Here is a 14,853-nt window from a genome sequence, read left to right on the forward strand (position 1 = left end):
GGATGGGAAAGGCAGCGGAGCACAACAGACACTAGTATGGCAATATGTAAATCAATGGATGTGTAACTGATGTGATTCTGCAATCTGTGTATGGGGTGAAGGTGGGAGTTCATAACCCACTTGAATCAAAGTGTGGAATATGATATGTCAAGAAATTTGTAATGTTTTGAACAACCAACAATAAAAAAATTTAAAAAAATAAAAAAATAAAACACTGAATCTGTAATTTCATGAGATGTTGCAAAATGAGGCAGTTTTGTTGTTCTGTCATTCCATCTACGTTTTTCTATAAAAAGTTTTTCCTTTTTCAACCAAAGCTGTTTGCTTCCCTTGAAAAACAAGTAATGATGATGATATGATGATGATTTTTGTACTAGGAATTGAATCTCAGGGGTGCTCTACCAATGAGCTATGTCCCCAGCTCCGTTAATTTTTTATTTTGAGATAGTGTCTCACTAAGTTGCTGTTGGCCTTGAACTTGCAGTCCTCCTGCTTTAGCCCTCCTAAATAGCTAGGATTAAGGTGTGCACCCCTATTTCCATTGTATCATTTTTTTATTGTTTTTTTTAGTTATACGTAATAATAGAACACACTACAATATAGTTATAAAATCACAGAATATAATTTGTTCTAATTCAGTCTCCAGTACTTCTTTCCTCTCCCATCCTCCTGTTCTGTTCCCTCGGTTCTACTAATCTTTCTGCTGTATACTTACAGATTTTTTTAAAAAAATTAGTGTTTTATGGATGTACATGATGATTCACTGTCATAAATTTGTATACATACATAGGAAAGTTAGGTCAGGTTTATTCCACTGACTTTTCCTATTCCTTCCCTCATCCCTTCCTTTCATTCCCCTTTGTCTATTCCTCTATAGATCATTCTTTAAAACCAGGAAAAAGAATACTTGTCTCCCCACCTCATCAGTAATTTTCAAGTTAAGGATTGGTGTAATATCTGCTTCATTGAGATATACTGCATTGTCACTGTTCATCTGCAGATATCTGAAATAATGTATAGTGTGATAGTCTCTTTAAATTTGTGGGGTAAACCAAAATTGTCTGTGTGATTATTTTAAGTTTCTAACAAAACTTTTTTTCTACAGTGCTAAGGATTGAACTCAGGGCCTCATGCATGCTAGGCAAGTGATTTACCACTGAGCTACATCCCAGGCCCTAAACAAATTTTTAAAATGTTTTTCATACATTTTTGTTGTTGATTTGTAATTATATTGTGATTACAGAATGTAGCCTATACTCAGTTGTGTTTTTAGAACTATTGAGTGGTCTGTGTAATCTGATACCAGTTTTTTGATAAATGTTTTATACAGTCTTTAAAAAAGTATAGTAGTCTCTCAGTATCTGTGAGGGATTGGTTCGAGGACCCCTGTGGACACCAAAGTTCTCTTATGCTCAAGGCCCATATATAAAACAGTATGGTATTTATATGTAACTTATACATATCCTTCTGTATACTTTAAATAATTTGTAAATTGTATTACCTAATACAGCATAAATAGTTAGACTCTGTTTAGGGAATCATGGCAAAGAGAATAAGCCTACACATGTTTGGCACAGACATTTTTCCTAATATTTTTTATCTGCAGTTGGTTGTATACATGTGTCACCCATGGATATGGATGGCCTACTGTATTTCTTTTCTTTTTATTAAAAGAAAGATGCTAAATAATTCTATTAGATCAAGATTATTAATAATATTATTTGAAACACATTCTTAATTTTTGTTTGCTTGCTATATCAGTTACTTAGGGTCTTAGACCATTTTTCAAGAGATTGGACAACACTTAAAAGAAAATATGTATTTAGCTTATAGTTTTGGAAGTTCAAGAACATGATGCCAGCATCTGCTTGGCTTCTGAGGAGGGCCATATGTTGATCCATGTGTGGCAGGAAAGTGGAAGTGGAAATGGACGTGTACAGAAGGAGTAGATGTGTAAGAGGGACTGAGGAGTAACAGTTCACTCTTCCCACTGTCAGGGGAGCTATGTTAATACCTTCATAAGACTGGAGCCCCTGACCTAATTACCTCTCCCTGCCTCCTCATCCACCCCAGTGCTGGGGATTGAACCCAGGGATATTCTACCACTGAGCTATGTCCCCAGCCCATTTTATTCTTTTTTTTTTTCATTAAATTTTATTTTATTTTTTATTAGTTGCTCATGACAATACAATGATCTTGACATATCATACATTTGATTCAAATGGGGTATAAATTCTCATTTTTCCACGTGTACAGGTTGCAGGATCACATTGATTAGGCGAGCATTCTGCCACCAAGCCACAACCCCATGGTTACATAGCTTCTTGATTGGTAAATTATCTTTTTGGATAGTTCCTTCTATTAGGAACATAATTCCCTTTGTTGCCATTCAATTAGAATATGTGATGTTAAATCATGTACAACCACAAAAATTTATTACCCATGTATATACATCAAAATACATTCTACTGTAATGTATAACTAAAAAGAACAAATAAAAATTTAAAAAATACATATGTGATGTCAAAACTTAACTATAGAAGCCTTCTCTTAGTTGGCATTTTCAGCTGATAATATTCTTTCCTTTTTCCTAATATTTAAACATTTTGTATTATTTTGTTTTAGGTGTGTGTCTTATAAGCAGTTTATAGCAGAATTTTAAGCCAGTCTGTGAAGGCCTCCTTTTTAGTAGGTGAGTTATTTACCTTAGTTAACAATATATTTAAATTTACTTCTGTCATCTTTCATGTTTTCCATTGACCATGCATTTTCTCTGTTTTTTTTTTCCTTTTTCCTATCTTCCATTAAATAGATAACTTGCTTTGTTTCTTTTCTCAGTTTAGAAGGCATATGTTCCAAATTCATTCCTTCAATGGTCAATCTGAAGATTAATATGCATTCTTTTTTTTTCTCCCTATGATACTGGAGATTGAACCCATCATTCTCTACCACTGAGCTATACCCACACCTCATTTTATTTTGAGACAGGGTCCTGCTGAGTTCCTGAGATTAGCCTCAAACTTTCAATCCTCCTGCCTCAGCCTCCTGAGTTGCTGGGAATTATAGGTGTGCACCACCAGGCCCACCTTAATACACGTTCTTCAGTGAATTTTTTAGCAAAATGTTAAGGCTTATCAGTATCTCCTTATTCCTCCTGGATCGGCCAAGTGTGTTAGTATATTTTAGTTTTCCTCTGAAACATCTTTTTTGCAGACACAATATCATTTTTGACTTTGATTTTACTTTTTTTTTTAAACCATGTGGAAATAAATTTGGTTTTGTTCTCTTGTTCTCTTCCTTGTTGTTTATAGTTATTAGTTTTCAGTATCTTTTAATAATTTATTGTTCTTACATTCCATTCTTTCCCCAAGTTCAGTTTTTCTTCGTATTAAAGGACTTAATTGGGGCTAGGACTATGGCTCCAGTGGTAGAGCACTTGCCTAGCATGTGTGAGGCATTGGGTTTGAGCCTCAGTACCACATAAAAATAAACAAATAAAGGTATTGCCCATCTACAACTAAAAAATAAAGATATTTTTTTTAAAAAAGGACTTATTTGAGCAAGAAAATGAGGGCTTTATAAGTCCTAGTCTGTTTTAAGATGTCTTTATTTCATTTTCATTTCATCTGAATTCTCTAAAATTCATCTACAAAATAATTATTAGTAAAACCATCTCACCTACCATACAGGATTATTGCGGGGGGGAATAACTTTATTTTAACACTTTATAAACTGTTAAACCTATTCATGTATATGTGTATGTGTGTATAAGAGAGACATTATGAGATTATAGTGTTTTAAATGGGTTTTTAAAATTATTCTTGTGTTGAAATAATATGTACTGAAATAATGGAGAATAGTAACTAATAAAAATGTCATGAATTATACATGATCACAGATTTAGGGGAAAACCAGGACAAGATAAAAGTCAGGATCCTAACTTCTAGCTTAAGGTCATTACCATTCAGTGGAACTTTGAGTCATGAAGGCATTAAACCCAGGTTTTGGGCTTTGTTTTTATTTAGGCATGATTCAGCAGTACTAATTCTCAGTATATCCAAAGGAAAAGAGATACCTGCCTGTTTATTATATCACTATTTACATTAGCCAAGAAACTAACCAAGAAGTCCATCAGTGGATGAATAGATAAAAATAATGTGGTACACGTACACAATGAAATATTATTCATCCATAAAAAGGATGAAACCCTGTCATTTGAGGCAACATGAATGGAACTGGCGGGCATTAAGTTAAGTGAAAGAAGCCAAGCTTAGAAAGACAAATACTGCATGTTCTTACTCATGAGTGGAAGCTAAAAAAAATTGGTCACATACAAGTAGAGAGTAGAAGAGAGGTGACTAGAAGAAGGGAAAAGTGGAAGGGAGGAAGATAGAAAGAAGGTGAATAATAAGTACCAAAGTATAGTTAAAAAGGGGAATAGCTCTAGTGTCTTATAGCATAGTGTGGTAAGTATAGTTTATAACAATTAATTATACCTTTCAAAATAAATGAAGAGAAGAATTTGAAGGTTCCCAGCCCATAGAAATGCTAATATTTGAGGAGGTAGAAAATGCCTTTAACCCTGATCTGATCATTACCCATTTTATCCATGTATTGAATTACAACACTATACACCATAAATAAAAACAAATATATCCATAAAAAATGAAAAATTTTAAGGTTATAATAAAATGTTTTTAAATGTCTCTAGACAGTATATGAGAATGTCCACAAGAATTTCTTTTCCCCCCCATGCATGCTATTTAGTATTTTTTTTTTAAATGAGCTAGTTTGGAATTTTTTGTGAGAATATCTCTTCTCATTGTATTTGAACATTGTGTTAGCCTTCTATCACTGACAGAATACCTGGGATAATTAACTTTTAAGAAGGAAAGGTTTGCCAGCAGTGTGGCACCTGCCTGTAATTCCACACCTTGGGAGGCTGAGGCAAGAGAAGCGCAAGTTCAAAGCCAGCCTCAGCAACTTAGCGAGGTCATGATTCCAAAAAAAAAAAAGTGCTGGCCCAGTGGTTAAGTATTCCTAGGTTCAATCTCTGTTACCAGAATAAGAGGGGTAGTATTTTGGCTCACAGTTACAGAGGTTTTAGTCCATGGTCGTTTGACTGTTGGTTTTGAGCTGGTAGTGAGGCAACACATACATCATGGCAGGAACAGCGACAGAGGAGGCCTGTTTACCTCAGGGCAACCAGGAAGCAAGCAGAGACAGGAAGGGCAGGGGTTGCAGAATCTCCTTCCAGGCCATGCCCCCTGACTTTTTTCCACTAGGCCCCACCTACTAAAGTTTGGGGACCAAGCCTTTAACACATGACCCTTTGGGACACATTCAATATACAAACTATCACAAACATCTTTTCTTACTTTAGTAACCATTTGTATTCTTCTTTTGAGAATTGCCATGTTGGCCATTTCTTTTCGTGTTTATCTTTGTATTAATCTATGAGAATTCCATATTTTATTTTGGTGTTTCCACAGGTTTATTTTTCTCCCATCTTTGACTCTTTAGTGCCTGTGGAGTATGTTTTCGGTATAAGGAGTGATATATGTCAGTGTCTCCCCATTTCTCATATCCTCCTCTGGTTTTAAACTTGACCAGCAGGAAAAAAAAAGATATAAGCAGACTCAATTGTGCCTTGCTGCTTGTCAGTTTATTAATGTGTCTTAAGTTTTGAGTTTTCACAAACAGAGAGATACTAAAGGGGCAGGAGTGGGCTGCAAAGGGGTAATTGGCATATACACATCAGCGCTGCCTTCTGTGAATTTGATTATGGATCAGAGAAAGAGTAGACACAAATAGAGTGTCTCACTGTAGTTGCCTGTTGTACTTCTTTTAGTGACCTCGGTTCTTTATCAAAGAAGTGCGACAGAAGATACCAGGGGATGAGAGAATGTAGATACAGGTGTTTGCTTTTTGCCTCAGTACTAGGGGTAAAACCCAGGGCCTTGTGCAATGCAGCCTAACTCTGAGAAAATCCCCAACCCCTAGATACATATTTAAGTCTTGAGTCTGTACTGGTTTTTAATGCCATGTGTCCTTTTGGCATGATGATACCATCAACTGTGAATTCTGTGAACAAGTAGTTTTTTTTTTAAGTTTTTATTTAAACAGATATTCTTAGTTCAGAAAATGCCTAGTCTTTTCCCTTCCTCTCTTTGACTCTTAATCCCTTGATTCATAGGTGAATGCTGGTTTTTCTTACATATCTTATAGAAATTTCAAGCATTATTTTTGACAGCTGCCTTCTGCTGAATGTTCACTGGGTGAAACTGAAGGTCCTCAGAAGAAATAAATTAAGAAGGTAAGAAATAGAAATAGACTTGTGGCCTTTAAATGTACTGTTGTTCAAGTAATATAGATTTTTCAAGATTATTTCTTTAGAATCCCTTTTGACAATAAAAATCAATTTAGAGAACACAGATAGGATGGCGTAGGTGCCAACGGGGGAACAGCAGCTGAGCGCAGGTCTTTGTTGATGGACACCTATCACAGCCCAGAGGCCTTGCATGTATTATCATTTGTTTGCACTGTACTGATGGCTCCAGCAGGGCGACAGGAAACCCAAGGCTCTGAAAGGATCATAACAAACCTCACTGCCCTGGTTGGTAAAGGACAGAGCTCGAGTGTGGACTCTGGTCTTTCTGCCTTCAGAGCCACCTGTGTAGTCGGTGACTGAAAGTCTGATCTTTTCCCACTTTGGGGTTGGGTAACTTCTCTTTTTCTGCTGGTTTATTTTCTTCATGAGCCCATACACAGTGAATATCATAACCATTGTCACCTTTTCACTTTCAGAAACCATGGGTTATAGAATGTATAAAAATAACTTATTGTAATAAGACTTGCTGTTTTTAGTTCTTCCCATTATTGAAGAGTAACAGGGCCTCCATTGCCCATGTGCAATTATAAAATGGTGCACGTTAGAACACTTTCCTCTTGTTTCTATGAAATTTGTTGTACTATGCTGATTTGTTAGACTGAGACATAAGACTGGCATTTTACAACTATTGTAATAAATGTGTAAGTTGTCAGTGGCTGAAATGTAAATGTTGCCCCTAAGGGTCATGCAGTGAGTAGACATGGAGTGAGTAGACAAGTGAGGAAAAAAACATGTAAACCTAGTGTTAATTTTACGTCTAAAATTTTCATTCTAAAACTATCCTATTTCCTGCTTCTTTCATGTACTGTTTATGGCTATTAAGGGATTAGAGGAGGATGGGAGTTGGGTGGACAGACCTACAATAGTATTCTTATTCAAATGCAAATAGTATGTCAGTGTCCACTGCACTCTTTCTGTGGGCCTTCCTCTGTCTTGTGCTTTGACTCTTGAGAAAAATTGTTTTTGCCAAGAAAGACAATAGAATGTAAGTGAGGAGACAAGACATGTATATACATGCGACCAAACGGGGGACAGTTTACTGAAACATTCCATTACATTGTGTGACTTCATATGTAGAAAGCAATAAAAATAGAAAAGATTATTGGGTCCAGAAGTAATCAGGGCAAGTGAGTATGGCCTCATGGAGAAGGCAAGGCGTGTTAAGATCTGGTCATACTCATATGTATGAAGAGGCAGAAAAGCTGTGTGTTCAGACACCCTAAGGTCATTCCAAGGTAGAAGCTTTGACATTAATGTTCATCCTCTGCAGCAAATTCTGAATTCCCAGGAACCATTGCCCAGATAATTGTTGGTGAAGGGACAGCTATGAGAAGCCTCCTCAGCCTCCTCCTTCTCATGTTATCAATCTGCCCCTTTCACTGAAATTCCTTAGCATTTGATGGAAGCAGTCTGTACTGTACTCTCCTGCCACGTTGAACTGTTGCCTTGGGATTTTCTTTTCTTCCTAGAGAGACCTATTTCTTTGGTCTCATTAGTGTTTGGTGCAGTCTGTTGACACAGACCATGTCCAGTGAGTATTTAGGCACTCTTGACCTTGGGCCGTCCATAGGCGCACAAAAGCCCTGTGGGGTCTGGAGCCAGAGCGAAAGCCAGTCTGAAGGTGCTGAATCACATAGCTCTGTTTCCTTGTCTCAACTGGACTTTTGGTAAAAGCAAGTGTTCTTAGAAGTGTTCCCTTGCATGATTCTGATCTGGTGTGTGATTTCTGAATAGATTGGAATGGGAAACGTGAAAATACTAAAGACAGACTTTTTCCCCTGGATGCTTCATTGGGGGCTTTCAGTGGTTTCTAATTATGAGCAGCAGTGACACCCAGACCATTTCCCAACATACAAAAGGCACAGGAAATTGAGACACAACCAAGGAGGGAGAGTGGCGGTATAAATAAAATATTTTTTTGCCATAGGGTTTCCCTTACTCCAGATTTGGTAGAATCAGATCATACAGCTGAGAAAGACCCTTGGTTTATTTGGACATGTTGCTAGTAATACATCCTTGCATCAAACTGTTTACTGCATTTTCTTTTCCATGGCAGCAAAAAGAGAAGAAACGCAATTTCATTTGTTTTTATTGTAGATTAATTTTTAAATTTACCATTACTCATCTCTTTCTGTCCTTCCAGGCATCTAAGAAAAAAAATCGTATTTCATAAAAGACAGTTATTTGTATAGGATAAGAAGTATTCATTTCAAAATAATTGAAAGATATGTCTTAACCTTGGTCTTGATGTAAAAGCTAAAGTACACTTTTGATTGTTGGTATCATTTGCTTATAGTTAAATGAAGTTAAGTAGATTCATTCAAGTCAGGATTTGGGGTTTTGCTTTGCATCCTTTGTTCTCAAATACCAATTGAAAATATGTTTTTAATGGTGGAGTGCTAACCCAATTTTTTATAAATCTTCTAGAACCTGTGCCTTACGTCCTTCCCAGCTGCTGTGGATGGCCCTGACTCTCTTAACTACCCTTCCCAGTAGGATGTCACTGAGATCCCTCAAATGGAGCCTTCTGCTGCTGTCTCTCCTGAGTTTCCTTGTGATGTGGTACCTCAGCCTTCCCCACTATAACGTGATAGAGCGTGTGAACTGGATGTACTTCTATGAGTATGAGCCAATTTATAGACAAGACTTTCACTTTACACTTCGAGAGCATTCAAACTGCTCTCATCAAAACCCATTTCTGGTCATCCTAGTGACCTCACACCCCTCAGATGTGAAAGCCAGGCAGGCCATTAGGGTTACTTGGGGTGAAAAAAAGTCTTGGTGGGGATATGAGGTTCTTACATTTTTCTTACTAGGCCAGCAAGCTGAAAGGGAAGACAAAATGTTAGCGTTGTCCTTAGAAGAGGAGCACCTTCTTTATGGTGACATAATACGACAAGATTTTTTAGACACATATAACAACCTGACCTTGAAAACCATTATGGCTTTCAGGTGGGTAACTGAGTTTTGCCCCAATGCCAAGTACATCATGAAGACAGACACTGACGTTTTCATCAATACTGGTAATTTAGTGAAGTATCTTTTAAATTTAAACCACTCAGAGAAGTTTTTCACAGGTTATCCTCTCATTGATAATTACTCCTACAGAGGATTTTACCAGAAAAACCATATTTCATACCAGGAGTATCCTTTCAAGGTGTTCCCTCCCTACTGCAGTGGGCTGGGTTATATAATGTCCAGAGATTTGGTGCCAAGGATCTATGAAATGATGGGTCATGTAAAACCCATCAAGTTCGAAGATGTTTATGTCGGGATCTGTTTGAATTTGTTAAAAGTGGACATTCATATTCCAGAAGACACAAACCTTTTCTTTTTATATAGAATCCATTTGGATGTCTGTCAACTCAGACGTGTGATTGCAGCCCATGGCTTTTCTTCCAAGGAAATCATCACATTTTGGCAGGTTATGCTAAGGAATACCACATGCCATTATTAACTTTACACTCTACCAAAAATCTAGAGAAGGGCAGGATGCTTTGTGGAAAAGTCTTAAAGTTGGTGCTGTGGAGAACTCATGGAAAAGTCAGTGTGCTGGCTCACACTGAACTGAGATCATGGAGAACCCATAGATTGGAGGGCCACACATTACTAGTGATTTATTTTGACAAAATTCAAGTCCCTTAAAAGTGGTATTCAGAGGAATTAAATATCTTATAAAGGAATAAGGTTTTTGCCTGAAAATTAATAGGGCCAAACATTGAACATGTCATTCTATAGACTAGAATTTCCTAAAAGGGTTTTCTTAATTATAAGCTCATTAGTCCGTAACAGCAAAGCAGTGTGTTCTATTTATTGAACAGTTTAGTCACTTAAGGGTTTAGTGTGTATCTTACATGGGTTACCAATTTTTAAAAACTATATAGTTCTGTGTAAAAAAAAAAACTTCACTGACATTATACTGAACAAAATTAATTATATCTGTTTTTGGTCATTCAGAAGGCACTTAAAGATGTTGCGGCATTTTGGAGTTACCAGTTATTATTTAATGTTACTTCAAACTTTCTGGGTGTTTAAAATGTTATTATGGTGGTTTCAATACTGTATAATAGAATAGTGAATCAATTTTTATATTTGAGCTTTGTTCCAGTTACTTCATTGATCAGTTTATTATTGATAGCCCCATTAATGTGAAAGTCATAGTTCATTTATTGAGTATCAGTACTCTCTTGGACTTCATTTTATATTTTACTGTGGTAATGTAAAGAATAATTAAAGCAAGAAAATCTGAGTTATTGTCTTGTTTTTGAAGCTATAGTTCTCAGTGTTCTTAGATATCACTTTATCTGTTTCATTTTTCCCCTGGAACTTAGAAATTATATAGAATGCCAGGCAGTGTATTTCCTTTTAGAAAGGACTCTGAAGGCACAAAAGAAGGGAGAGGACAGAATGTTATGAGAAGAGTGTCCTTTATCAGTATTTGGGTTAGAAAAACAAGACTGAAGATCCAAGTTGCAATGTTAATCTTACCCTGTGTGTTTTCTCATTAACAATCAACTTGTGAATAAAGAGGAAAAAAAAGAAACAAGATGTTGCTGTTATTGTTTGTAATCAAAAAGGGCCTTATACGTAGTCTGAAGTCACGTCTGATTTATGTCCCATGTGCTTTCATAGAAGCACTGATGTATCCTTTGTTGGAAATGCTTAGAGTAGGTTAAAAAGGAGTATTGCCCCATATTCCTGGGATTATACAATTTTCTGTTAGAATTGATTTGAGATAAGTAATCCTTTCTTCTTAATTATAAGAGAGCAAAATATCAAATCCTTTGACAGGAAATAAAAGCTTGAAAGTATGTAGTCAGCTCTTGTAATACTCAGATATTTACAATTCACCTATATGAAAAATCTAACCTAAATTAAAGCTGCCATAATCTGTGGTTCTCTATAACAAGGCTATTTCTTTTTTCCTGGGATCAGACCTGATACAGTTATGATAAAATCAATTAAATGAAATGCTCCATGGAATCAATTTATGCCCTTGGTAATCCCCATTGTGTATAGAAGTCACTTTAAAGACTGATGATTACATTTGATCAGTGTTGCAGATTATATTGAAGCTTGAGAATCTAACTCAGGATTTTTAGAGAGAACTTTTAAAATAAAAAAATAATTTCCTTTCATTCTAAGAAAAGACCTGGGTAGGGAGGACCCAGAGTTTAAAGGATTGTTCCTTCTGAACTAAAGATTCCTAGGAGATCTCTAAAACAATTATGAAAAACAGTTGGGTCATTGTATTTTTCATTTTTACCTGTATGTTTCTTAACCTTTCAGGTAGTAAATATTAGCCCTGTGGTGGCTAACCAAATCAGCAGCCTTTTTAAATTTTAACTCATATAACTAAGTTTATTTTTTTTTCCTTTATTCTGATCATTTTTATTAATTCATAAGTTTCTAATTACATAGTAAGTCAGCTACCACTAGCCTGACTCTTTACTTATAATGTTTTTAGCTTTTTGGTCTTAAAAATATTCGACTTCTTTTGGTGGGGGGCAGTTCTAAAGATTTAACTCATAGCTTCATACATACGAGGCAAGCCTTCTACCACTGTGCTACAATACTAGCCTTCAATATTTTTAAAGCAGTCTTTATCTTAAATACACTGAAGAAGAATTTTATGTTTTTTTTATTTATTTTTTATTGTTGGCTGTTCAAAACATTACATAATTCTTGATATATCATATTTCACACTTTGATTCAAGTGGGTTATGAGCTCCATATAACTAAGTTTAATACTGGAATCTACCCTTACACTGTGCGTCCATCCCAGCTACCACAACCTGGTCATCCCATGGTCTTACCACATACTCTGCTTCACTTGCTGTGAGCACTAAGTCTGTGACCCCTAGCACCTTAGTTAGCTTTTGTTAGATTATGCTGCAGGTGGGCTGGGGATATAGCTCAGTTGGTAGAGTGCTTGTCTCACATGCACAAGGCCCTGGATTCAATCTCCAGCACCCCCGCCCCCCCCCACACACACACACACAAGATTATGCTGCGGGAACATCTAGGTCTCAGGGGTGAGGACCATCATGTTTTCTTTAAACCCACATTGCCTTTCACTGGTTGTGCGTGGTTGACTGAGGTCCTGCTCCCTGTGTCTTCTCGTTCCAGAACACAGGCTGAAAGGCAGCTCCTGCCTGGAACTCATGATTCTCATAGAGGGAAGGAAAAAAGCAGCTGGTGAAATACAGTGGCATATACATCCACTGGCCAAAACAAATTCAATCCTAAACCCAGTGACAGGGATGGAGAAGTGGATTCCTCTCACAGGAAGTAACTGCAGGTCATAGGGGATGAATCTAGTGCATCATTGTAATCTGTACTACTGTGTGAAAAGGAAAGGGGACTCAGGGGCCTGTGGTTTTGTTAGGGTTTGGATCTTAAATGTCCCTGAAACACCTATATACTAAAGTCTTGGTCACCAGCCTGTGGAACTATTGGGAGGTGGTGGAACCTTTAGAAGGCTGGATCTTATGGAAGGAAGTTAGGTCATTGGGAGCATGCCCTTGAAGGGGATATGGGGACCCTGGTCCCTACCCCTCCCTCTGTGTCATGTCCTGGCCACCATGAGGTGAACAGTGCTTTTCTGCTGTGATATTCTGTCTTGCCACAGACTGAAAAGCATTGGAGCCAAGAGACCATGAACTGAAACTGTAGGCTAAAATAAACCTTTCCTCCTTTTAAGTTAATTATCATCTCAAGTATTTTGTCAGAGCAATGGAAAATTAACACATATTTTGAGCTGGCTCAAGTAGAAGTTTTTCTGGCTCACTTGGAATTGATGCTTTGGGGTTTTGCCCTTCTCAGAGAGCTCTGCTTTTCACCCTCCTTAATCTTTCCTTAGTTCTACCCTAAATGGCCTTGGCATTATTGTGTTTCCATCAACTCTCCAGATACACAGCAGGCAGAACTGAGCTATTTATATTGAAAATACTTCTGAGCATGAGGTGGTGATGCAGCTTATTTTCTTGAGGTCTGGTAGGCAATTATTGCAGGATGGAGATAAAAGGATAGGAAGCTGAATATGGAAAATGTGGCAAGCCACATTTGGGGCTCGTGTATCCTATAATCCACTTGGACTTCATATCTTTTACATTAAATCAATTGGATTTTTTGTGAGTCAAAGACCAACTCTCATTGGGACTCCATCACACTCCCTTGCTTGGATTTTCCCATGTGTAGTTAAATTTGTGAGTCCATCAAAATAAATGGCAAATGCTGGTGTGTATTAAGTTATAGGCTTTTTGTTATGAGCCCAAATTTATCTAAAATAAAGATTCGAGAGGTAAATGTGTAATGAGGTCTGAGCTCTGTGTACCCTTATATATAACCAAATCCTTGATCCTTCCCCTCTCATCAATATCCAAATAGAAGTTTTCAGCCCCATGTACTACACTTTAGGAAGTCCATAAGCCACAGTGTGAAGATAAGAGAGTAGGGAAGTGGCTTATGATTCTTGTCAGCCACAGCCTGCCTCTACCACCACCCTTTCCTAGCTATGGCCCTTGTAGCCTGTGGCTCTGTCACCTCTTCTCATACTTCTCTTAGATGATGGCATTGTCAATATCAAATAATTCTAGAGGAAATAAATAATTCATTCTGAGACAGATATACTCGAGTGACCATTGCCCAGGAACATGGATTCAACTTACCCTGAATGATGTGTTTCGCCATGGAAAAGGTGAACTTTTATAGCCACAGAACAAAAGTACCATTACAAAACACTTGGTGGGGGTCTTAGGTAGGTAGACTACAGCAAAGAGGAGAAATCTTTTCTATAGATTTGAGATGTTACAGCATTTTTAGCTTTAGGGTTGGTGGAGGCTACAGGTCTGTTAAGCTTAGTGAAATATTCTCAGAGTTTTACCTAAATAGGAGGATGTTAGGTCAGAGGTTGAAAGCAAATGACTTAAAGGGATTAGGATAGCCAAAGATAATTTTGGCTCTCGAGCTAAAACATTCCATCTCTCCACTGTCAGGATATTCTACTCAGCCAAGGTCAACCAGTCTGCAGAATCTTTAATATAAATGAATTTTCTTTTTGTTTTTTCAGAGAACTTCAGCTTTACTTCACCTACTTTTATTTCCCTCCCAAAGCCTCGCTAATACAAGATTGCTGTGAATTTTAGCATTTTACATAGTTTGAAAATCATAAAGATAATTACTACCTGGGAAATTCAAGATCTTCAAATTCAAAATCTGACATTGCTGCTCCTAGGAACTTGCCAGTTACTTCTTGTGGTAATGGTCTTGAAAGGTAAAACCTCCAGTGAACCCACTGATGTGCTTCTTTGTATAGATCCCACCCATGCTCACTCAGAGCAATCCCCCTGTAATCAACTGAAACTTTCAGACAAAAGATGCTGTGTAACTCCCAAGAACAGGTCAAAAGAAGCTTGCAGCTTGTGGCTCCTCCTTTTGGACTGCATGTTTCCAAAAGAAGT

General features: G+C 37.2%; 1 protein-coding gene across 7 annotated transcripts in view; it reads left to right on the forward strand.

Moving 5' to 3' along the window:
• B3galnt1 (beta-1,3-N-acetylgalactosaminyltransferase 1 (globoside blood group)) overlaps positions 1-10,934 on the forward strand; it is a 31,007-nt gene extending 20,073 nt beyond the window's left edge. For 3 of the 7 annotated variants that reach the window (XM_048802963.1, XM_015496401.2, XM_048802964.1), the window contains 3 exons: positions 2,626-2,692; positions 6,229-6,316; positions 8,819-10,934. In XM_048802963.1, coding sequence (XP_048658920.1) covers positions 8,853-9,848 — 996 coding nt within the window. In that variant the 5' untranslated portion in view covers positions 2,626-2,692; positions 6,229-6,316; positions 8,819-8,852 and the 3' untranslated portion in view covers positions 9,849-10,934. Of the gene's footprint in view, positions 1-2,625; positions 2,693-6,196; positions 6,317-8,818 lie in introns of all 7 variants that reach the window. The other 4 variants (XM_048802960.1, XM_015496400.2, XM_048802962.1 and 1 more) reach the window with 2 other exon arrangements.
• Positions 10,935-14,853: the final 3,919 nt, after the last annotated feature.

This window comes from Marmota marmota, unplaced genomic scaffold, assembly GCF_001458135.2.
Source record: "Marmota marmota marmota unplaced genomic scaffold, marMar, whole genome shotgun sequence".
In the NCBI taxonomy this organism is placed as follows: Eukaryota; Metazoa; Chordata; class Mammalia; order Rodentia; family Sciuridae; genus Marmota; species Marmota marmota.